Source organism: Artibeus jamaicensis, unplaced genomic scaffold (genome assembly GCF_021234435.1).
Source record: "Artibeus jamaicensis isolate MK-2021 breed Jamaican fruit bat unplaced genomic scaffold, CSHL_Jam_final contig_465, whole genome shotgun sequence".
NCBI lineage: Eukaryota > Metazoa > Chordata > Mammalia > Chiroptera > Phyllostomidae > Artibeus > Artibeus jamaicensis.
The window spans coordinates 19004328-19027917 of NW_026521843.1; the positions used below are offsets into that span (position 1 = coordinate 19004328).

At 46.1% G+C, this 23590-nt stretch overlaps 1 protein-coding gene across 19 annotated transcripts in view; it reads left to right on the plus strand.

The window, feature by feature from the left end:
* Positions 1-23590, plus strand: part of LTBP1 (latent transforming growth factor beta binding protein 1) — a 352163-nt gene that overhangs the window by 131276 nt on the left and 197297 nt on the right. For 9 of the 19 annotated variants that reach the window (XM_053667181.1, XM_053667178.1, XM_053667175.1 and 6 more), the window contains exon 5: positions 10525-10692. The exons of 1 other annotated variant lie outside the window; for it this stretch is intronic. In XM_053667181.1, coding sequence (XP_053523156.1) covers positions 10525-10692 — 168 coding nt within the window. Of the gene's footprint in view, positions 1-10307; positions 10693-23590 lie in introns of those variants that run through there. 9 more of the 19 variants (XM_053667188.1, XM_053667184.1, XM_053667185.1 and 6 more) reach the window with 2 other exon arrangements.

A 23590-nucleotide genomic window follows, 5' to 3' on the forward strand; every position in this document is an offset into this window, starting at 1 on the left:
TTCGGCTCAGGCCAAGGGAAGGTTGGCGCAGCAGAGAGATGCGCATACGTGGGAGTCTATGCAGAGCCTGGTGCAGGTGGAGGGTTGTCACGCTCCATCACGCTGCGGGTGCCGAGACATTAGTTTTGGTTGCCCCAGAAGGATGAAAGGAAGAGGAAAAAGGAGGAAAGCTGTTCCAGGCGCAGGAACGGCATGTGAAGGAAGCAGGTGCGTGAGTGAGGACTGCCGGAGAGTTCTGCCCGGCCAATGCCCTGCCTGTCTGTGGGGGAGGCCGCCAGAGGGGAGGTGCGACCCCCTAGATGGGCAGGGGCCCTGATTTGTTTTGGAAGGAGTTGGATTTGGTGAGAAATGTTTGTGAAAGCAATTATACAGACTACATGGAATCCTCATTCTCGAAATATATGGTTGAAATAAGCTGTGACCCTCATGAGAAATGGCCCCCACTAAGCCAAGCTTGTGAGCACGTCATGAAATCTGTTCCTGGGTAAACGCATAGCTCAGTAGATATCTGTCCTTTTAGCCTCGCGTCTCCACGTTACAAGCAAACAGATGTTATTTATGGAAATGGTGAGTGATAGGCCGATAACAAATGCCTCCATTTACTTCTCTTTAGGAAAACAACAAATGTGGGGATAAATAAATCCTGATTCAGTTCCAAAATTAAGGGACAGAAAATTTCAGTCATGTGAAGCGTATCTAACCCACTTTTTCTGTAAGGAGCCCATGCAAACTAGCCAAACCGAGTGGGTATTAGAGAAGGAAGACAGGTGTGTGTTCATGGCTCGGTGGCTTGCTCCGTTCACTCAGGGACGAGAGTGGCGCCTTCCTCTTGTCAGCGGCCCTTCAGTCCCTCCCCCGTGACCGTGGTGTGGGATCAAAAGGTCCGTTGCTGCTGTTAGAACTGGCATAGGTTCTTAGGGGTGTAGAGATTTTCACCTCCCTTAAGAGATAAAAAAAATGCATCTTTTAAATGGTATTGCTCCCTTTGGAGACACTCTGACAGAGAGTCACATCTTGAATGGTGGTGGTTTAAAAAAATCCCATGGCAAACTCATTTCACGCTCTCCTGAGTGTGGCTCCCAGGACCGCCGGCGTTCTAGATCCAGGTGGAAGATTGCACTGGCAACTCAGAACCGAGAGAGTGGGTCCATGCGATCCCTTCCCTCCCCGGACTTCCTTCTCTGCTTCTCTTTAACTTGTGGACTGATTTTTAAGTCCTGCTGTCTTGGGGGTGTGTTTCTTTTGAACACATAGTACAGCACATCACACCCCATGGTTCCATGCTGATGGGACGGCAACAGTAGGGTCTCTGGTGTTCAGGGTTAGGAGCAGAGGAGAGAGTGCAGACATGCCATAGACGCGTGAGATTTTAAAGTCGCAATGAAGACGGCACTGTGGGAAACCTGGTGCAGTTTCAGGCCCCCGGGACTGTCCCCATTGCTGCCTCTGGTTGTGGTCCATTGCCAAGGCCTTCTGCTCTTTCCTGAGACTGCAGTCCAGAACCTGACTTGAACTTCCCCGGCGCTTCTTCACCCACGCCATGGGTTTGTTAGTCTAGTTCTCTGCTTTTATTGCCCACTATATTTTCTTTCCTCAAACACCGGGTCACATTCTGTTGGTTAAGTAAACTACTTGCTGAGTAAAAGTTAGTCTTCCAATTGTAAACTATATTATACCTTCAAACATATTTGATTTTGTTCCAGGAATAAAAAATAGGATCTTTAAAAAATATTCTTAGAGAAGCACCCTGGCTGGTGTGACTCAGTAGATTGAGTGCCAGCCTGTGAACCGAAGTGTTGCTGGTTCAATTCCCAGTTCGGGCACATGCCTGGGTTGCCAGCCAGGTCTCCAGTAGGGGGTGCACAAGAGGCAGCCACACATCGATGTTTCTCTCCCTCTCTTTAATCCTCCTTTCCCCTCTCTAAAAGTAAATAAATAAAATCTTAAGAAAAATAAATAAAACTATTTTTAGAGAAGGAAACTTATGATAACTGGTATTTAAAGAGGGTTAACTCCAAGGGAACAAGGGAAGATAAAATCCCATCATCTTCAGGTGTACGTTTTGAAGTCCTACTGGGCGCAGCCATGTCTGCATGCAGGGCAAGGCTGAAGGTGAGAAAACGTGATTCTAGGTGAAAATCTTAGTTCTTAGCTCTCGAATCACAGCAAAACAAAGTTTAAATGAGTGCAACAGGAAATTAGACCTGACTCGTGAAGTAAGTGGAAATTTGGGATAGAGTCTATTATCTTTATTGCTAGATCTCTGCCTAGTCCTTCAGCCGGTCTTCTTCAGCGGGAACCACGATGCAGTTCTCTTTGTTGGTAGTTTTCATGGCCTGGTGACAGTTCACACCCGGTGGCAGAATCTGGGTAGCAGTGGTTTTAATTTCCTAGCTGTTGTTTGCCTGACAAAGGGAGTGGATACTTAGTAATTCACCAATATGTTTATTATAAACTCAACTCCTTACATACCCCAAATTTTATTTGTAAGATAAGAGGAAGTTTCCATCATTTGTCAGTTTGATTTTTTTGCATATTGCGAAATTTTGGGGAGCAAATAATTGTCTATTTTGCTATTGAGAAGTGTTTGGGAAATTTCTGTTTCCTGTTGTTTACTCACTTATTCTCTCATTGGCATGTTTAATTGAAAAGTTTTACTTTTTTTTATCACTGTCCATTTTGGGGTAATATTTTAATGATTTTGGGAAACATGTGTTTTGTAATGATTGCAGGGTTTCCTGACTAACAACTATGCTTTCCCTTGAACTGCAACTTTCATGGCCAAACATTTCTCTCTGGCAAATACAGTATATATAACAAGTATATTTTGAAGGTTTCACAGGCATGTTCTGTGTTTTTTAAAACACTACTCACAGTTACCCCATACATAAATGCTTGTTATTTAGCTTCCTGTCTGTGAAGTGTTTTCATGGATTTAATTATTTCTTGAGCACTTAACTATGAGACACATATCGGGTACACAGCAGAGAGTAGACTCTCATGGAATTTGTTCACCAATGACAGTAATCAAACACTTAGTACTTGCAGTGTTTTTATAATAAACAGGAAACATAAATCAGGGTATGGTGATGGGTTAGGTGTGGGGCTATTGCAGTGTTATGTCAGAGAGTCAGGAAAGGCTCCTTGATAATGCGGCATTCTGGAGAAGTCTTGAGGAGGCGAGGGAGGACGCCATGGATATCTGGAGAAGAGCGTGCTAGGCAGCGGAACAGCATGGGCAGAGGCCCCAGAGAGAGAGCTGTGCCCAGTATCTGGGGACCAGCGAGGGAACCAGAGTGAGAGGGCTGGGCAGAGGTGTAGCGGGGGAGGGCAGGGAGGTGGTCACAGCTGTGGAGAGCCTCAGAGGCCACTGGCTTGTATTCCGATTGAGACTGGAAGCCACCACAGGCAGGGGTGCCATGATCTCATTGATGTGCATTAAAAAGGATGCTGTGAGTGCTGTGTGGAGAATCACAGGTGGGAGGGCAAAAGCGGAAGCAGGACATCCGGCTAGGACAGCGCCAGAATAATCCAGACAAAAGAGGATGGTGGACTGCACCAGAGTGTTGCCTTGGAGGTGCTGCGAGACTGATAACTTCCGGAAACAGAGCTAACAGCATTTGCTGCTGTGTTGAGTCTCAGGTGACAAACGGTCCAGAATAGACTTGCCATTTTCTGAGATGGGGGAAGGCTTGCAAAAGAATAGGCTTGGATTTGGGTGCATGCGGCGTTGGACTTCTACCTAGCAGAGCTGCATAGGCAGCGGGCTAGTTGGGTTCTCGGACATGCACATCTTCAGCGCCCACACACGCAGACACGAGGGAGAAGCAGTCCAGGCTAGACGTCAACATTTCCTATGTCGAAGTCTGCAGATGGTACTTAGACCCATGAGCTAGGACAGGATGTCACCATCCAGGGAGTTAGGAAAGAAAAGAAAAGAAAAGGCTATAAAGATGGAGCACAGTGGCCTGGGAGGTGGGAGGGAGAAGCATGAGAGAGTGGAGTCACCCAGAAGCCCAGTGAAGAACGTGTGTTTTATGAAGCTGTGTTCTACTGTCAGTAAGCTGAAAGTCTGAGTAAGAAAGAGCCAGAGAGTTTGCCATTGGATCTGGTAATATGGAGGCCACAGGCATGCTTCAGACAGGTGGCTTTGGTGAAGGGAAAGCTTGATTGCAGCAGGTTCAAGAGCAAATGGGAGGGGAGGGAAGGGAGGCGGTGAGTCGAGCAGCTATACAGGGAGCAAAGTAGAGCAGCGATTGTCAACCTTTTCATCTCACAGCTCACACAAACTAATGACTGAAATTCTGTAGCACACCTTTATATATATATAGATTTGCGGGTCTGACAAATGGAAAAGTTATCATTTTGATTTACTCATACTGCGCGGCTATTGTCGTGTTGGCTGTTACCATTTCTTTTATTTGACAATCTAAGGGAAAAGAGGTCAGTGTCTCTGGCTAAATAGTAGGGTATTGCATGTTTACAAACTCTTGCAGCGCACTAGTGGAAATATCTCTGAAGTAGAGCATTATCTGCAGTGGAGTGGAGTGGGGACAAGGAGAGGTGGGGTCTTCTGGGGCAGTGGGAGGTAGTCCGTTAACAGCAGGTTTGCACACTGACAGGAATGGACTGAGAGGGAAATCTCTGAGTAGGCAAGAGAGGAAGGGGGCCCACCGCTTCAGTGGAGGGGCTGGCCTCAGGAGGACCACCTGCCTTATGTGGAGGCGGGCAGGGCAGCTACAGATCCAGAGAAGCCGGGTGGGCCTGGGTCCAGTCTCTGCTTTCTCAGTGAAACAACAAGCAAAGTCATATGAGACTGTGCGTGACCAGGTAGCATCTGCATCTCTGCCCAAAGGAATGGTTTGGGGGCTATATTTACACTTTCAAACGTGGTATACATTTGACCCCTGCTCTTTGGTAAGCAGTAAGCAATTCTTTCAGAAACTCAGGACATATCCCCAAATTTATTCTCTGATTAAATGACTTAACATACTCCTCTTCTTTGCTTTTCTGTGGGCTGCCTCCTTATGGTGTAGAAGTGGAAGGAAATCCTACATGTATGTGTAAGAGGGAGATGAATAGCTGATGTATAGGTTCCTGCAGTGGATATATGTTAAGGGAGAATTGAGAGGTGGAGGAAGCTCAGACATTTTCATTTATATTGCCAGTGCAGCAACTATTTATCCCTATACTTCTTTGTTTAGTCACTTCTACCTGGAAAAACTCAAGAGATGGTGCTGGAATGCAACCCTGGGTTACCTGAAGACGTGCCTGCATCAGAATGAGGACTCTCATCTGAGGTCCCTCTGGGAGGGTTTTCCAGGATGGGCACGATCTGGTGCAGCAGCAGATTGGATGCTCATTTCCCTTTACGTAGCATCTTCCTCAAGGAGCACAGAGTAATCTGTGGGAATCATTTTAACAGTCCGGGAGGAGTTACGCAAGCCTGGAGAGCCGAACAATCAAGTCCTGTTATTCTAAGCATTATTTAGTACTTTTATGGTTTGTTCTTCAAAGAATTCTTGGCCTTCGGGCAAGCAGGGAACTGCAAGTGGAAGAATTAGCAACTAGCTCTGTTTCTGGTCCACGTGACCTGTGTACGGAATCAGCTCTGAAGTCTCCCGAAACTGGCCTCAGTGCGTGGGCCGGCCGATAGCGTTTAACCACAGCGAGGTTGCCGCTCCTTCCCGGAGGACGCTGCCGGAGCCCGTGGGTCCCGGTTGTTTGAGTTGGATGGTGCCGAAGTGCAGTCGCAGCAGTCTGCACGAACGCAGGGGAGACGGCGTTTGTCCATGACATCCGATGGGAGTCTTGAACTTGTTCTGTTTATTTCTTTGGCTGCCTTGGCTTTTGGTCACATCCTCATCGAATGACTGAAAGAGGGCAACTGTGCTCTTTTCTAGACTGAAGTCCATTTGTCAGGAACCATTTTCACATTTTTGAATTTTTTTCTCTCTGTCCTTACCGATGGGGAAGCAGCAATGAAAGCTTTTTATATGGAAAGGGTATCGGCTTCCCTTCCATTCCCGTCGCCATTCGCTCTGAATATCTGTGGTTTGTTTCACACCGCGTGCCAGCGCCTCTTCTTGGAGGTATAAATTCACACAGGGGCTGGCAGAAGCTGCAGACAGGATGTTGACTCTTGAGTGTCTTGACGGACTGACTGACCAGGAGGCCCCACGGAGGTGCTGTGTGGCTCCAGGCAATCGACGTTCCTCGCCAAGCCTCTAAAACCCAAGGTCTGAAAGTGCTTGCTCGAGATTTCTGGGGCCGAGTTACCTTGCAGGGATCTAAAAATTACATTTTTTTTTTCATCAGAGGGACCAAGCATGGGAACACTGCGCCCACACTCTTCCCGATTAACTCCTGCCCGGCCTGACTCTTGCTTCTCGGATTTGAAACGCTCAGTCAGCCGCCAGATGCCACCGGGAAGGGTCTTCTGCTGCTGGTTTGACCCTGGGCTTTGGTTTCCTCGCTGGCGAAGCAAGGCTGGGACCACAGTGGCTCCAGCATCCCCCGAGTCCCCAGTCTCTGTGGGGTGGTCAACCTTTGGGTCACTTCATTTATTCCGTGTTTATTTGGTACCTACTCTGTGCTTGGTACCAGAGGTTCTTGAGGATTAATTTAGTCAAGCCTCCGGGGAAGGTGCCTGTTAAAGACGAAATGGCCCCCCGAGGCGGAAGCCCGGTTACTCAGTTCTCCCCGCACCCTTCAGAGATGGGTGGTGTTGTCTGCAGCTTGTCGCGTGTGAGGACTTTGGAACTCGGAGCTGTGTTGACTTAGTTTTGAGCGCTTTAAAACTTCAACTGTCTCAGCCGGGTAGCTCAGTTGGTTGGTGTGTTGTCCCACCGGTCAAGGTTGCGAGTTCGATTTCCAGTCAAGGCAGGTACGAGAATCAACCAGTGGCTTCATAGATGAAATGGAACAACGAATTGGAGTTTCTCCATCACTCTCCCTCTCCTGCCCTCTCTTCCCCTCTTTCTTTCTAAAATCAATTAGAAAATTAAAAAACCAAAAGCATTATCAAAAAATTCTACTCTTTACATGACACCTTAGATATCTGGAAATGATTTTAAAGGAATGGGAGTAGAAAAGAGTTATTTAATGTTTGTGGAGATCCTCTTAAAGCTGTGAGTGACAGTCTTGTGTCAAACAGTTGTGAGTGTTTCAGTACTGATTTTGAGGTTGAGTGGAGTTATTTATAGTGAAAAAATAAATGCCTGGTGAAAGACACAGGTGGACCTGCTGAGAACACAAGTGTCTGTTTTAGAATGAAATTACTTTATACTAGAATTCTTGTAAAACACAAGGGGAAATTTGACATAAAATGTATCTCCTGCTTCCAGGAAGACGTGAATGTCGTAAAAATCAGAATTAAGTCATATGAAACTGTCTCTGCCTTTTTGAAAATCCAAATGATTCTAAGCCAATTTTTTTGTGTGTGTTTTTGGCAAAGAAATATAATCAGTTTTTAAAAACAATAGGCTCAGAGATTCTCAAGTGCCTACAAAGTGCCTATGGCAGCCGGGGGGCGGGGGGTGATGGGAATAATGATTAAATGCTGGCTTTCTTTGGATGCCTCCGTCTGCCGAAGCAAGCGTAATTTAGGTGATGATGTGAGCATCTGTGGGGCAGGTGCTTGCGAGTTCATGCCAGAGAAGACAAAATAGTTGGCACACCATTTCTCATTTCATTGTTGGACCAAGAGCCAGAAAAAATATAAGTTTATATTCTTTTGAAGTAGGATGATGCTGTCTCTTTTTTTTCCCCTTGGGCTTCACACACTTACACACTTATTCTCAAGATATTCGTAAGCATGGTTTGACAACTTAGAGTATAGGCTGATTTATTTATTTTTTTGGTGCTACTGTAAAAAAATAAAACTAGGTGAATTTTGTCCGATCGTGAAATCAGAAGTCTGTTGTAGTTTTTAAAATTTCTGAGATACAGTCTTAAAATACATAGGGGCATTTAAAGCAGTGGTCGGCAAAAATTGTTTCTTCAAATAAAGTATTATTGGAACACAGCTCCCCCCATCTGTTTACTTACTGTTTTTGACACGCTGCTTTCCTGCTACCACAGCACAGTTGAGTAGTTGCAACAGAATCCTTTGGGCCTAGAACCCTGAAGTCTTTACATTTTGGCCCTTGACAGAAAGGCGTGAAGTCCTGGTCGGCCACTAGGGCCTCTCCCCAACGCAGGCTGTGTCCTCATCTCCTCCTGTGCTGGGACCTCTGTTGAATGAGAAATGGTCTCGGGAAAACTTTTGAAAGGAACTATAAGGGCATCTGAGCTCCAGAGGAATTGTTTTCTTCTCTTAAGTGAGAGGGCCAACCCAGGCTGATGTCTTCAAGTCCCTTCTGACGTCAGCTTTCTTTGTTTCTGTGGCGGTCGTCTTTGAGCACTTGACGGGCCATCCTGTGGAGGAGGCATTAGAGGGGGAGCCATGGGAAGCTGAATTCGGACTCTCGGGCGCAGCAACCTGGGAGGACATACTTCAGCTCAAGAAGGAAGAGCACTTGCTAGGAACTGCCCGTAACCTAACGCACTGTCTTGGTGGAGAATGAGCTCCCCTGTCACTAGACATGTCAAAATAAAGGTGTGACTTAGGACCTTGGAGACCCCGTTCCAGCCTTGAAATTCTAATGGCATATTTGGTTAAGGTTCTTTGTTTCCGAGCTCTGATTTTGACCACAGTTAATTTTGTTGAGGGCCGATAGAGAGGCCTCTTGGGTGATTTTCTGAGAATATAATCTTAGGCAAATCAAAGCAGTACTGGGGGAGAATTGCCTCTGGCGGGCAGGGGATAGCCAAGGAAAGGGTGACCCAGAGCCAGTCCCCATCCCAGTGGCAACAGGCCCTAAAACCTCAAAGATGGACCATCTGTCTTCAGCTGCTGCTGCCATTGTTGCTCTCTGCCTGGCTCCGGTAAAGAGGAAAGACCGGCTGCCATAGATAGAGAAGTTGCTACTGCACGTTGCCAGAGAGTTTATGCTGGGACTTGACTGTGAACAGCAGTTCTGGGTGAGGTCCTACATTCTCCATGCAGCTTTGCAGTTACAGTACAAAAGCAGCCATGCACAATGCATAAATGAATGACAGTGGGTGAATTTCAGCTATTATTTACAAAAGCAGGCAGTGGGCCAGATTTTATCATGGGGCCATGGCTTGTGGACCTCTGATAGAAGCACTGAAAGTTAGGACTGGCTGGAAAACATCAGTTCCGATTCTCTCATGTTTCAGAGAAAAGTTGAAGTGACATGTCCAAAGTCACACCATGGTTGAGCCAAACTTAAAATCCAGAATTTGACAGGTATTTTTTTGTTCTGTAAATTTTTAATCCTCACCCAAGGATATGTTTATTGATTTTTAGGGAGGAGGGAGAGAGCGAGAAAGAGAAAGAGAGAAAGGAAGAAAAGAAAAGAAAAGAAAAGAAAAGAAAAGAAAAGAAAAGAAAAGAAAAGAAAAGAAAAGAAAAGAAAAGAATTAGTTGCCTCCCATATACTCCCAGACTGGGGATTGAACCTGCAACCTAGCTATGTGCCCTGACCAAGATTCAAACCCACAACCTTTTGGTACATGGAACGATGCTCCAACCGACTGAGCCACCCAGGCAGAGTCAGACTCTGACATTTAGATTTATGCTTATTTTATGGTTTTGTGCTGCCTCTGCTGTGCAGTCAGGTTGGTTACAGCATTTGGTTAAGAGAGTGCCATGTGAGTGAAAGAATTACCTGCCTTAGGTGGCCTCCGGACAGCAGCAGCGAGGGCTCCAGGATGCATTTGAATAGAGGCAACTGTTTAGCCCCGTGACCCGGCCGCCTCACTTTTCTTGAGCTCAAGTGTGTTCACAGTAAAACAAAATACACGTTGCACGCATTGCTACGGAGAAGTAATGCCCCCGAGTTGTGAAAAAGAAATGGGCTCCCGCAGCTGCGTCACAGGATTCGATCACTCCAGCCAGGAGTGCCAGGAGATTTGAGACAGATGTTTTCAGACATGCCGCATGCCTAAAACATTTCCAGGGGTCGGGCTGCAACAGTGACTTCATAAGTGGAGAAACAGGGAAAGTATGCAAGGCGAGGACACAAGACTTTATTCAGCACTAGGTGCGTGGCCAAGCCCTTTGCATTACATCCTCCTGACAGGGTTGGCTCTTTCATCTGCCGTGCCCTCCGTGCTGCTCTTTGTCTGCCCGGGAATAAAGTGCAGCATTGTGGTTAGTAATCCCACTCCAGTGACTCGACTTCAAATGTGGTTTTGGAGCGCATCCCAGAGTTCTGTTTGCTAAGCTTCCTACTCCTGTTTCAGAGACACCACTGGATACGGAGCAGCGAGCACTGAAGGCTCCCCTCTTCCCTTAGACCTGTCGGGTTGTGGGCTCTCTCTTTTCCCCCTCTTGCTCCTTTCCTTTTTTTTTTTAACCCCCTTCTTTAAAAAAAAAAAATCAAACCTCCCAAGGCAAGTTCATGGATACTAAGCTGATGTGTTTGTTGTTCTTTTTCTCCCTGCCTCCGCTCCTAGTGAGTAACCACACGGGTCGCATCAAGGTGGTCTTTACTCCGAGTATCTGTAAAGTGACCTGCACCAAGGGCAGCTGTCAGAACAACTGTGAGAAGGGGAACACCACCACTCTCATTAGTGAGAATGGTCATGCTGCCGACACCCTGACGGCCACGAACTTCCGAGTGGGTGAGTCGAGTTCCTCCACGGTCCCTCACTGTCCTTACCAAGTAGTGTTAGAGATCGCAGCACTGAGTCACCCCCCCTCTCCCCTGCCCAGTCACACACTGCTGTCTGCTTGAATGGGTGTCTGTCTAGGAGTGTAAATGTGCTTTTGTCATGAGATCGTTTAAATTGCTTTCAGAATAACTTTTAGCCGGGTTGTTGGCTTCTTGGAGAAATGGCAACTAGGATGTTCCCCCTTCTGGCTTATCTTTGACGAGGTGATGATGGGGAGGTATCAGCTGGGCGGGAGGGAGTAGCTTTAGATGAAGACTAAATCATGTTAGCAGTAAGGAAGCCACAACTTGCGCCCATCAGCATCAAATCTTATCTTCTCAGGGATACACAGAATTTATGTTAGCTTTGACTCAGGCTGTAAAATTTGGAAGGTGGTGATTAAATTTAAATTTGTACTTCCCAAAGAGCTATGTTCTAGAGAAATTTTTTTAATCATCCAAGTCCTGGATTTTGCTTCTAGAAAGGGATTCAGACTTGCATCTTTAGCTACGTTCCTGCTCTGCCTCAGAAGACTGAGCTATAAGTTGATATATGACATGGATTTAGGGGGATATAGGCTCGTGGATTGCTGTCAGCACTGGAGACCTTTTAATATTTCATAAATAATTTACATATGAACTATAGTCATTACCGACTGCAAAAAAAAAGGCTTTTTACTTAGAAAAATTTTTTTGTTTCTTTTTTGTAAGTGGAGAAAGTATCGCGGTCCACAGATTGCTGTCACCCTGCCAGGTTGTCATTCAATACAGTATTTTTGTCACAGAAAAATGTCTTTTATTATTTTTTGACCAATTATGGTTTGCCATGTGTACCCAAATAATCACAGACACCCACGTTACTTTATGAGTTGCTCACAAGAATAGCCCAAATGTCAGACAGATAATAACACTGGCTAGATCTGGTCTTTTTATGGAATATTGCTGTTTAGTCTTGGGAGTGTATGTCTGGGGGGTAGGAGAAGGGGGGTGTCTATTTCAAACCGCTTTCCATCAAGACAAAAACACAAGGAAGCAGCTTCAGATCCTTATTTGCTCTTTGATAATTAATTCTACTTTATTGTGACTCCTAATCCATCTGAGGTCTGACTAGTGTATTCTTGTTAGCCTGTACTTGGAAAAAGCTTGTGCCCATAGATACTGTTTAAAAGGGTATTGTGAATTTCCTGGCCACGATAGGGGTACTTGGGGCATATTTCTAAAAGAATTCAGTGGTTAGGTGCCAAATGGCACATCACGCTCAGCAGGGCAGAGAGCCGAGTCTAGTGGGAAGTGTGTTGAACTGAGGATCAGGAAATTGGATTCCGGTCCTCGCGGTACCACAGGCTACCAGCACATCCACCGGGCGGGACAGTCCTGGTTCTGAACCTCAGTTTTCCTCATCCATAAAATAAGTGGCTTACGTTCAGTGACCTCTGAAATTCAGTCCATCTCTAAAATCTCATGGCTTTGTAAGAGTAGTAATATTTTCAGACTTTTTCGGGAGGTTATAGACAAGGAGGGGAAGGGAGAAGACAATTCCAAGCAGGTTGTTATGGGCTTAATGGCTTTTGTCTCTTTTACTTTTCTTGATTGTTTTCCTTTCTCTCATTGCTTTCCCCCCTCCACCCCCAGCAATGTCTGCCCCCCCACCTCCTTGCATTTCTCATAAATCCTTACAGGAGGAATGACAAAGTAATCAGATGGGTGGTAATTTTTTGGCTTACAGTGTATTCATTTTGAAACTAAATATTTAAACACTTTGAGAAACAGAGGAAGTGTGCTTGTTAAAACACGCTGCACACTTTCCTTTCTGGCATTGAAGCAGATGTTGAGGAACAGAATGCACGCACTCTATTCAAAATATAAAATGCAGAAAAGTTATTTACAAAAATATTTCAGAGTCTGAGCTCAACTCTGCCACAGAAGGATTGGCAGTGTATTTTAATGAAAGAGAGTGAGAGAAAGGGAACGAAAGAGAGAGAGAAAGAATAGTAATGAACGGTTTCACATTGGAAATTGTGTGAACGATTTCATTTATGTCCTGAGCTATTTCTCTTATCTCTTTACTTTTTAATTCAAACACTGGATAACTTGAGGGACAAGTTTTAGTTTCTTATAGAATGCTAACTTTGTAAGATTTATAGATTATGATTCTTCAGAAAAACAAAATTTTAGAAATTCAATTTTCAGTCATACAAGATACCTTCGTGAACTTCAGTGGTTTTTAACATAACTTTATTAATTACTTAGAAAAAGGCACTTTCTAATTTATTGCTTTTCCCTCTATATACTCATTTATACTATGTTAAACTTTTTCCAAATAAGATGCGTATATGGAAAATAGTTCAGTGTGAGGAAAATCCAAATTTTACTGTAACTTTAGTTAGCTATTCTCTATGGCTTCTGATTACTTGTTTGGTACTATCTTTGGTTACTTAAGATGGGGGCTGGAAAAATTTTTCTATAAAGGGCCAGATGGTAAATATTTTAGACCTTGCAGGCCATTCACTTTGCACCCCAACCACTCAACTCTGTCCCGGGCGTGGCGGCAGCCGCGGACAGTATTTGCGAGCATGGATGCGGCTGTGTTGCAGAAATAGCTGGTTGGCTGGATTTGGTTAGTGTGCCATCCTTTGCTGACCCCTGCTCTGAGGAGTCAAAATAGTACAGGGAAGACCATATGGACTTGCTAGTCAAAGCGCCTCAATGAAACAATCCATTTTGACCATCAGAAGAGCAGAAATAATTTCAGACATTTACATGGTGATTTACAGGGTTTTGTTTTTGGTTTAAAGTGGAACAGGTATTCTGGTCACCACTTTTCTTGATAAGGAAACAGGCACAGTGGCTTGTGTGTGTTTGCCTTAGTATGCGGCACGTTGGCGAGGGCTGGAACTTAGACCTCCTTATGTCCCGTTTCCCTGACTCCCCGAGGTGTGACTGTCGTGTAGGAGGGACAAGGTGCAGGACCTCATGGAGGGTTGGGTTTGTGGGAAGGCTCAATGGGACAATAGAAAATAAACAAACACCTGAGAGGCCAGTAGCCCTGGGTTCAGATCCTGGCTGCATCACAGCCATCGGGCACGTGCTGACCGCCTCTCTGTCTCCATGGGCCCAGGTTACCTGTCTGTGCAATGCAGGTAATAATAGGTACGGGGGGGGGGGGTTCTATAGCAGGCGCAGGGGTGACATTGGCCTCCTCCTCCTGTCACCCTCTTTCTGTGGTGGTCTCTCTGGTCTAGGGTGATGGCGAGTTTGGACTCTGCAGATGGGAGAGGCAGGTGCACTTTTCATTCCTGTTACCCACATACTCTCTGCTCTTGAGTAGTCAGTTGGGGAAGTGTTACACAGAACTTCCACTTAATGTGACTTTAAAAGTGAGACCCGAATGAGGATGATTCCCCGGGGAAGTGCCTTGGGAGTTCAGAATAAACTCATTTTTAAGAACATGATACTGGTCTGATGTAATAGCATATTTACATTAAATGACATTTCCTATAATAGAAGCATATGTCCATTATAATAACTTTTCTGGTGGCGTTTTGAGCTTTGCCTCTTTGCTCTTCCTGCCTTTGCCTTTTTCAGAAATGGAGACATGTCCCCAGCTGGGTGGGCCAGCAGGTTAACTCTCATTGCTCTCACAGATTCTCTCCATTCCGTAGGGATACAATGAAGATGGCCTTCTGGTATTTTTAAATTGTTTATAGAATCGCAAGGTCCTCTAATAAGAAGAGCATAGGAATCCATGTTGTCACAACTAGAGTATTTCAAATAAAATAATGCTGCCCCTTGGCGTAAGTTATTTGTAGAGACATTGGAAAGCAGTCATGAGTACTGAAATAACATGCTGGGTTTTTATGATGCTTTCTCTAAAAGGTTACAGGGGACCGACATTCCATGAGCACCAAATGAATAAATATAAAAAGTATTTGCCAATTTAAAAAGGATATTCTCATGTTGCTTTATTTGATGCTTATTTCCCCTGAGAAAAGTAAATGGTGGTATCGTATTTTGTAGACTTGAGTGCCAAGGCTTTTGTGGTGCGATTTAAGGTGACTTTAAGATGGTTTTCCTATCCCAGAGACCAAACACCTTCTGCCCTCCCGTATTGGCTTCCGTGACCATATCGTAGGTGATTGGGTATAAAACACTACATTAGATTTTCCAAGGGGAGCCAATCCTAAAGCTGCCCTCAGAGAGCTTATGCTTTCAGGAGGCGATGAGACATGTATGTAAGTAACCCTGAGTCAAGGTAGAAACCTCTTAGCAGGAGCCCAGAGGAGGGGCTGTCATTTCTAGTGGAGGAAGGGCGCTTTGAGAGAGAAGGGGTGGAGTGTGACTTTTTCTGTTTAGTTCTCCAGGCTGCCCCCCAGCTGCTGAACAGGTTGGCTCATAGTAGGAGCTGAGCAAATGCATATGGCCTGCTGGGGCCCTGGTAGGGGCTGTTCTGTTTGAAACGTGGTTCTGTTTGAAAGTGCTTCTATTTGGAACGCAGTTCTATTTGAAACATTGGCAAGTTCCAAAATAAAGGTGGATGGGAAGTAGAGGGGAGGGAAAGGTAAAGTTGATATGGGAAGGATTTACTCATCAAAATAAAGGCAGACAAAATAATGGAGACAAGAAGAAGGCACAGGTGGTTCTGGGAATTGGGAGTAGCTTCCCTCCAATGTGCAACGAATGAAAGACCATGAAAGATGGCCAGTCTGGGAAGGTCGATTGGGGCAAGGCTATAAAGTGCTTTGATTTCAAACTTAGCAATTAGGTCTCACTCTTTCAAGTCTTACCGACCTGCTCTGGAAAGGGGACATTGATATTTATCATTTTGAAAGAAAGAGGGAAGTTATGTTTTTAAAGTAGGACACTAGTGTTTTAACAGTCTAAATAGGCTTCTGAATGGCCCGTGGTAACGGCGACAACCTCTGGGCGCTTTGCGCTGCTCTGAGGTCGGCTGGCTGCTGCGTTATGTGGGGATCTCCCTGCAGAGCTCACAGCGGCAGCTCAACCCTGCAGCAATTGGGTCTCAACCCTGCAGCAGTTGGGTGGGGAGTGGGAGCTGGCCATGTTGCTGCACTCATTGTGCAGGCTCTCCTCTGAAGGAGGGAAGAAAATTCTCTCGCAATGAGGCATTAAATAAACCAACAGAACTGCTCAAGGAGGGGCAGGCATTGGGATTTTATTTTTCTGGCAACTTAGTGCACACACTGAAGCTTTTGTCGTTTGCCAATTGTCATTGTTTGGATCCCTTGATGTTTATCCAGCACAGAAACCAATCCAATACCAACATGTCACTTTTTGATTAACTGAGGCATATATTTTTCCCATAATGCATGGGTGCAGGTTTCATGTTTTTCATTTAGGCGTCTAGAGTGAGTAAGAAGTTGTCAAAGAATCTACTTTCACATATAACCTTTTCAAATGATTATTGTTATTATTTTTTAATTCTCACCCGAAGATATGTCTGCTGATTTTAGAGAGAGAGAATGGGAGAGAGAGAAGCAGAGAGAAGACCATCGATGGGAAAGAGAAGCATTGATCAGTTCCCTCCTGTACGCCCCCCGAGTGGGGAATGAACCCACAATCTAGGTGTGCGCCCTGGCAGGGAATCAAGCCCTCAGCACAAGATGACCCTCCAACCAACTGAGCCACCTGGCCAGGGCTCAAATTATCTTATTTTCTAACACTAAATAAATGTCATAATGTAAAGAATTTCCTTTTGTATGTCATTTAGGCTGCGGAGAACCCATAAAAGGCTGGTACGGGAATACCAATTCACTGGCCATATTTTTATTGAGCACCTGCTATGTGCCAGGGATTGGTTTCAGCATTAGGAATATAGCCATGAACAAGGTAGACAAAGTCCTTGACTCTGCAGCATTAAAAAAACAGAGTGTGTTTGTACAACATGTATGTATCTCGAGGACATTATGTGCAGTGAAATGAGCCAGCCACGTAAAACAAATGCTCTGTGAGTCCCCTTGCATGAGATGCCTGGAGCCTTCTGACTCACAGAGGGAGAGAGCGGTGGCTGTCAGGGGTTGGTGAACGCGGGGGACACAGAGTTGTTCAGATGGTGTCGGGTTTCCGTTGTGCAGGATGAGAAAGTTCTGAAGACGAAGGCGCAACAGTCTGAATGGACTTCACCCTAGAGAACCGAACATGTGGAAATGCTTATGTATTTTACCACAGTTTGTAAGACTAAAGTGTGTACTACCAGAAATAAGCAGCAAGAGGCATTCTATAGGATGGAATGTCAAGGAGTGAGCAGTGCCATGAGGAAGTATGGTGTTGGGGGGGGCGCTCTGGTGAGATGCTGGGTGAACAGGGGCCCTGTGGTGTGAAGAGCATCACAAACTTTGTAATCCAGCACGTGACAGTGGTTGTTATTTTATTTACACCGTGGAACATCTCCAGGCACTGGTACTGGAGAATTTTGATAAACTTTTCCCATAGGTCTTATTGGGTTAGACTTCATCCTGGTATTGATATTGTCTTGTATTAGGGTGTCCCATGTGTTATATCTGTACACAAAGAGCCCCATACACAGAAGACAGAGACAGGGAAGTCACTGGGCTAAAAAAATAGTCCTGGAATCATTGCAGAAGGAATCTCGCTTGTTCATTTGATAAATGAATTACCAAAAATACTATGAGCGGGACCCCCCCAAACCAGGAACTTATTTATAAGAAATTGTGTGTTCTTACTTGTTTAAACTTCGGTCACCTTGGAGGTACTCTTCCTTTGATGCCATACACCTGGTGAGGTGTTTTTCCCACTGCTCAGAAGTTTTTATACTTATTGATTTTGATGTGTTTTACTGCTTCTGCTGTTTTTTGTTTCACCTCTTTCATATCAGTAAAACGTTTCCCCTTGAGAACTTTCTTCATTTGGGGAAACAAAAAAAAAGTTACTCAGGGCAAGGATCTGGTGGGGCACAGGGATCATGTTGTTTTTGGTCAAAATCTGCTGAACACTCAGCACAGTGTGGGCAGGTGCACTCGTAAATCACCCATCATGAAATGGGCAAATGCTTTGGAAGAGTCTTCAAATAGAATTCACTGAGGCCAAACACAGCCTCTCACAACAACACCAGCTGGTACATTGATACAGATGGGCTCCTAGAACACTCACCTAGCAGGGGAAGCCTGTGCCGCAAGGGGCCTGCTCTCCAGGAGATAATCCCTCTTTTGGGGGCCACCCCCCTTATATGTCACCACTTTCTTCAACGTGATTGTGGCATGGAGCCGTCTTCTAAGGAAGGGAAATACAGTTGGTTCCCACTTCCGGCGGCAGGGCTGTCTTTGTGTAGGGAGAGTGCCCAGTGAGGGAGTGCTGCCTGGGAAGGTGGTCCAGGGGTCAGCTGGACCAGGGAGGGGCTTGACCCTAAAAGCCAAAATCAGGAAAACACGAGGTCCTACTTCAAGAGGAAGAGCCTTGAAGATGAGGAAGTAAGGGGCATCTCAGCCCTGGTATAAGAGACTGTGTCTATAGTCAGGACAGTTTTGAACAAACTAACCTCAGGTAGAGGAGGATTCTGCAGTTGGCTTGCCTAGTGAGAAAGGTGTGTGTGATTGATATTTCCACGCTTAAGCCGTACTTGGCCTGTACCAGGGTGGTGGACAGGACTCCTTAAATGGGTTGTGCCAGGTTAGCCTAGAATAAATGACCTTTCAAAATTCCTTGGAGTCTGTAACACCATGTCACAAAGTGCGTATTCTTTCCTAGTCTGTCAGCTTGAGCATATGGAATGATCTTTGGAAAACTCCAAACTGCTTAGCATAGCATGCAGGGCCCTCAGGATTAGCTGCTGCCTGCCTCCCCGACCGTCACGGTGGCTGTGCCCCTTCCTCTCTCTTCTGCCAAACTGGGCTTCCAGGGGTGCCAAAGATCCCCAAGTGCCCCAGCGCCTCTGTCTTCACACTGCCGCCCCGTCTGGCAGGCGCACTTCCCCATGCAGCCTTGGCAGTGACCCGCTGCTGTTTCAAGAGTCCGTTAGCGTGGCTCCTGCTGCAGAGCTTCCCTTTTTCTCCTTTGTTTCCACGCCGGTTTCTTTCACTCCACTCTGCACTGCTCGGGGACCCGGACCTGTCTACCTCCTGTCCGTCTCTCTTAGTGGCCGCACCGTGTCGCACTCTGGAGATGCTTACCGCGGTTTTGATGCCAGAGCTAACTGTCTATGGCAGGTGCCCATGTCGTGGTGGTGCACATACCTTTTCACTGATTCGGCTCCATCCAGAATTCTCAGACGACTGAAGTCACAGGAGTAACATAGTCATGAGAGAGTTTGGCGGTGGGGTCACAGGAAAGGAGAAACATTCCGGTGACTGTACGATGCAGGAAAAAGGCCACCTTTGTGGCACTTCGTACAGTTACGTTTTCATGCCTTAGCGGTTCCAGGTACCAGGAATCGCCACTTCCCACTCCTGCAGTCTGTCTAAATCTTGGCCTCAGGGTCCATTTCCAGTGTTTCCGCCTGTGCTGTTTCTCTCTTTCCCGTTACACCTGAAGTCACTGCCGTGTCAGATGACGTGCTGTGGTGCACTGCTGACCCGTGCCGGCACCCTGGGCTGGTGACCCAGCCTCCCTGATTCCACACTGGTCAGACGAATCGGAGGAGGCCCTGAGCTTCTCGCAGGGCTCTTCTGAGGCTCATGTGAAGAAGCAGGCTGGAGGTGTACATGGGCTCCTTGGGTTGATCTGAAGAAGATGCTTCTCTTCTGAAGAAAACATACCCTGTTCTTAATTTGCAGCCCCTGCCTCTTGTGACACACGGGGGTGGGGGGAGTGCTTACATCTTCTGGAGCTTTGGATAGGGCGTGCCCCCCGTGTCCCACGGAGGCAGGGTGTCCTTTGTACACTGACCTCGACAGCACGATAGCTTCAAGAAAGACCTAGAAGGATGTTTCCATTATGCCCTCACTTTGCTGCTCTGCTACAAGAGCACAGAAGGCTCTTCTTTGGCTCACAGTTAGATTTGCTCACAGAGTAACGTCAGACACGGCCTCATCTGGCAGGCACCACAACATAGCAGCCTCTCTCTTCCTTGGACCATGCCCCTTCTTGAGGGGTTCACTTGCTTACCTAGGAAGCTCTTGCAGGTTGTCAGCTGTGCTGGCAACAGGGAAGAGCGCTGAAACAATGTAGCACTTTCTGGAACCAGAAGCTGTGGTCTGGAAGAAACGCCATCATCTTGAATAGATGGGGGCATCTCCACTGACGTCTGTATCGTTGGATCCTGCTTTGTACCATTCATTCACTTTGCTATCATTTACGTAAATACTTCTGAGCTCCTGGGACAGAGTAAATTTGAAAAGGCTGGACGTAGATCCTGAAACTTCATTTGTGTGATATAGTGTGTACCTGCAGCATTCATTGCCATATGAGCTGGGCGTTGGCAGCTTAGTACAAAAGTAAAACATTTGTATCGGCTTTTAATCTCGAATGTGTCTTTTCCAAGTGGAGGAGGTATCATGCATTTGTGTACTGTCGGAAAAACCTCTTGGCACTCACATCGCAGATGATGTGAGACTGTTTTTGAGGGCAGCCACACGGCCATCTTCATGCTCTGCAGTCCAGGAAAATCAAATAACTACCAAATGGGACAGGGCAAAGTTAGTGAGGGCGTTTGAGACGCGCTCCCCAAAGTTACATCTCACACACACACACACACACACACACACACACACTGAGAAGAAACATGCCCTTCCATTGCCAATGGAATGGAAAGCGGCCATCGAGGCACATAATGAAGTTGGATTTTCTGTTTAGCAAAGGGCACGAGCTTAAGGAATGGCTCAACTCCATTCTCCTGAATTTACACGCATGCAATTATTACTGAAAAAAACTGGCATGACTGCAGTGTGGGCTTTTTGGGTAAGATTTGGTGGAAAAAAGGGAACAACTTCATGCAATAATGAGAGATTTTTTTTTTTTTCACTCAGAGAGCAAGCTTCAGACGTGCATCAGAGTCAATACAGTTTTGTTCTGGATTATGGGGACTTTCTAAGCTTTCCTAGCACAAAAGCTCAGCCCGATTCTCATCGGATTTACCCTAGAGGAGGGAAAAGGGAGGCTGGACATGAGCATCTTCTGCAGGGAGGAAATCAGACCACCGCCCTATATTCTTGGCACTGGAACATGCTTAATGAAAGTCTTTGCAAGATTAGACTGTGGCACTTTGGCCACTGCATTATCCCTTTCTGAAGCAAGGGTGATTTGTAAGCCCTCGGGACCTTCTCGTGGTATTAATAACCTCGTGAGCCAGCTCTTTTGTGGGGTGTACACAGAGGGCATTAGAAACATCTGAGAGCCCCACCATGGACCCAGAAAACCACGACGGTGTCTGGCAAAGGAGGAAAATAACGTTCCTGCCAAAGTCGTATACTTGGTGAATAGATGGATTAGTATTAAACACAATTTACTCTGTCGTATGCCATTTTAGAAAAAGAAGCTAAGTTCTTCAGGCTGAAAATACCTTTTAACTGAAATATACTCACTGCAGAAATCATAGCCTTATTTGGTAAAGGACTCTGACTGTTGCTCATGCAGTAATTATCATTTCCCTCCTGTCAGACTTCATCATATTATGGAGCATTTTTCTGCCAGAGGAAGTATTTCTCCTTTTTTTACCTGGCAGTTACTTGAATACTTTAGAATTCTGAGGGATCTCATGTAAGGAAATTAACTCTTAGAAACATACTGCACCAGGGCAAATAGTGCCAATTTGTCTAATAGTTTATCCTAGAAATCGGGTAGGGATTCAAGAGTTTGGGCTCTATTTTAGCTGGTTATTTGAAATTTGATCTTTTCCACTGGTAGCTGAGTTCGAACAGTCGGGTATGTAGCAATAACAGTGGCTAAGTCAGGGTCTGATTTAAATCAGGTCCTGTTCTTTCTTCCTTCAAGACCAAATCTAGACAAGAAAACCTAACAATTTGCTGGTGGCTGGTGAATGGTTCCTTTCATCTTCATTCACAAATAACAAGCCCTTCGGAGAAGGCAGCGCTGAGCCAAGCTGACATAGCCCAGGCAGCCGAGGACAGGGTTCCAGTCGGAGGCCTCCGGTGTCTTTCCAACCTGTGCTGCTTTGTGTGTCTCCACTGGGGGTGACTTTTTTGTCCTTCTTGATCATTTTGAATGGGATTCCTCCTCGATCATGGAGACAACACTGTATGTTTTTCCGGAGGCCAACAGTGACTTAAGAGAAGTTGATGCTCCTGTGTGAGATTGTCTGAAGTGGGAGAGGGGGCAGCGGGCAGGTGGGAGCTCCTGCTGAAACCCGACGTGGAATGCCTGCCCTCTCCACCCCCTGAATCAGCAGTTCTTAGTCCTGGTTGTACAACGGAATACCCCACGGATCACCTAGGAGTCCCGGGGTCCAGCCCACTTCCCAGGCTTCCTGAACCAGAATTTCTGGGTGTGCTCTGGGTGTGTGTGACTTGAAAACAAATGATGCTGGCGATTGTTACACATATATAGCTCTGATACAGAGCCCATGGTCCAAGCCAGTACTCCTCACTGTTTACTGCCCACAGGAATCACTGTAAATCTTGATAAAGTGCTGATTCTCATTCAGCAGGTCTGGGGAGGGGCCAGAGACTGAGTGTTTTTAGCAGGTTCCTGAGGGATGGGATGCCCCCTGGCCCATGGGCCACCCTTTGCATAACAGACATCTTAAGATACTATTAACTCATACTGAATAATGGTTTACAGAAAAACATGCATCATGAATTATTTACACTGACTTACCGAGTTTCTATATGAGGCTGATACTGTATTAGGAGGTGATTTATAAATGCCGGAAGAGAATCAACTATGTAATGAAAGAATGTTAACTTTTTGCAGCTCCCCCACCTCAATTCCCAACACTCCGCCTGACAGGCAGCCCCTCTAACAGGGTCCCCTGAGGACACCCTCTTTGCTGCATGAAATGCTGCGGGTTCAGTCTGCCTTTTCTCTTTATCTCACTGTGTCAACCTGCTCTAGCCTGCCTCCTGCTTTGGGAATTTTCCGGGGGACATTGAGAAAGTCTCTTTAGCCATGCCCCCTGTTCCAAGGGTTATGTGTCAGGCTCTCTAAAGAATTTTCACCCCCGAGCCCCAGCGCAGCAAGTGGGCTTCTGCAGCACAGCCAGCATCCCAGGAAGTGAGATGACGTCACCGACTCTCACCCCCAGCTTGGGGATGTTGCCCAGGTCTCTCAGCAAAAGTTCCACTCCACAGTCTGCACACCTGTGCGCAGAACTGTGCACCTCGGCCCACGAGCAATAGGACATAGAATTGTTACTCCAGGAGAAGTGGGAGGGGAGATAGACCTGCACAGATCCATCCTCGTTCTGGTTAAGTCCTGCTCGTGATTCGTAAGAGCATTTTGAAGGTGTCTGAGGACCGTCTTTAGGAGAAGATGCACTTGAATGATACTGAGTTGTCTGAAGCTACCATGTAACCATCATCCTAACTGCCTGATCATGCGCAGTCTCTACCCTGAACTTTACACCTCCAGTGCTTCAATACTGACTTGTGAACAAGATACTTGAGAGCACTTCCAGCACAGAAAAGAAGCTGAATGAACAGACAGTGAGAGTGAACATACCTTCATTAGTGGGATAGCAAAGCTGAAATCACCTTCCCTGTGCCATCGGAAGCTCATTGTACTTCCTTCAGCGATGGCTGGGTTCTTCCTTGTTCCAGTGTGGTCTGCAGACACCAGGTTCTGTGTCTTAGTCCCTGCCTCTTACGTCACCTGCATTCAGCAGGCATATCCTTTGCTGGGAGCTCACTCAGTCCCCTCTGCTACTCTGAAATGCCTGGTTTCCACCCATAATGCAGATGAGAAGGTGAAAAGCTGAGTTTGTCTAATGCTTCTCAAGCAGA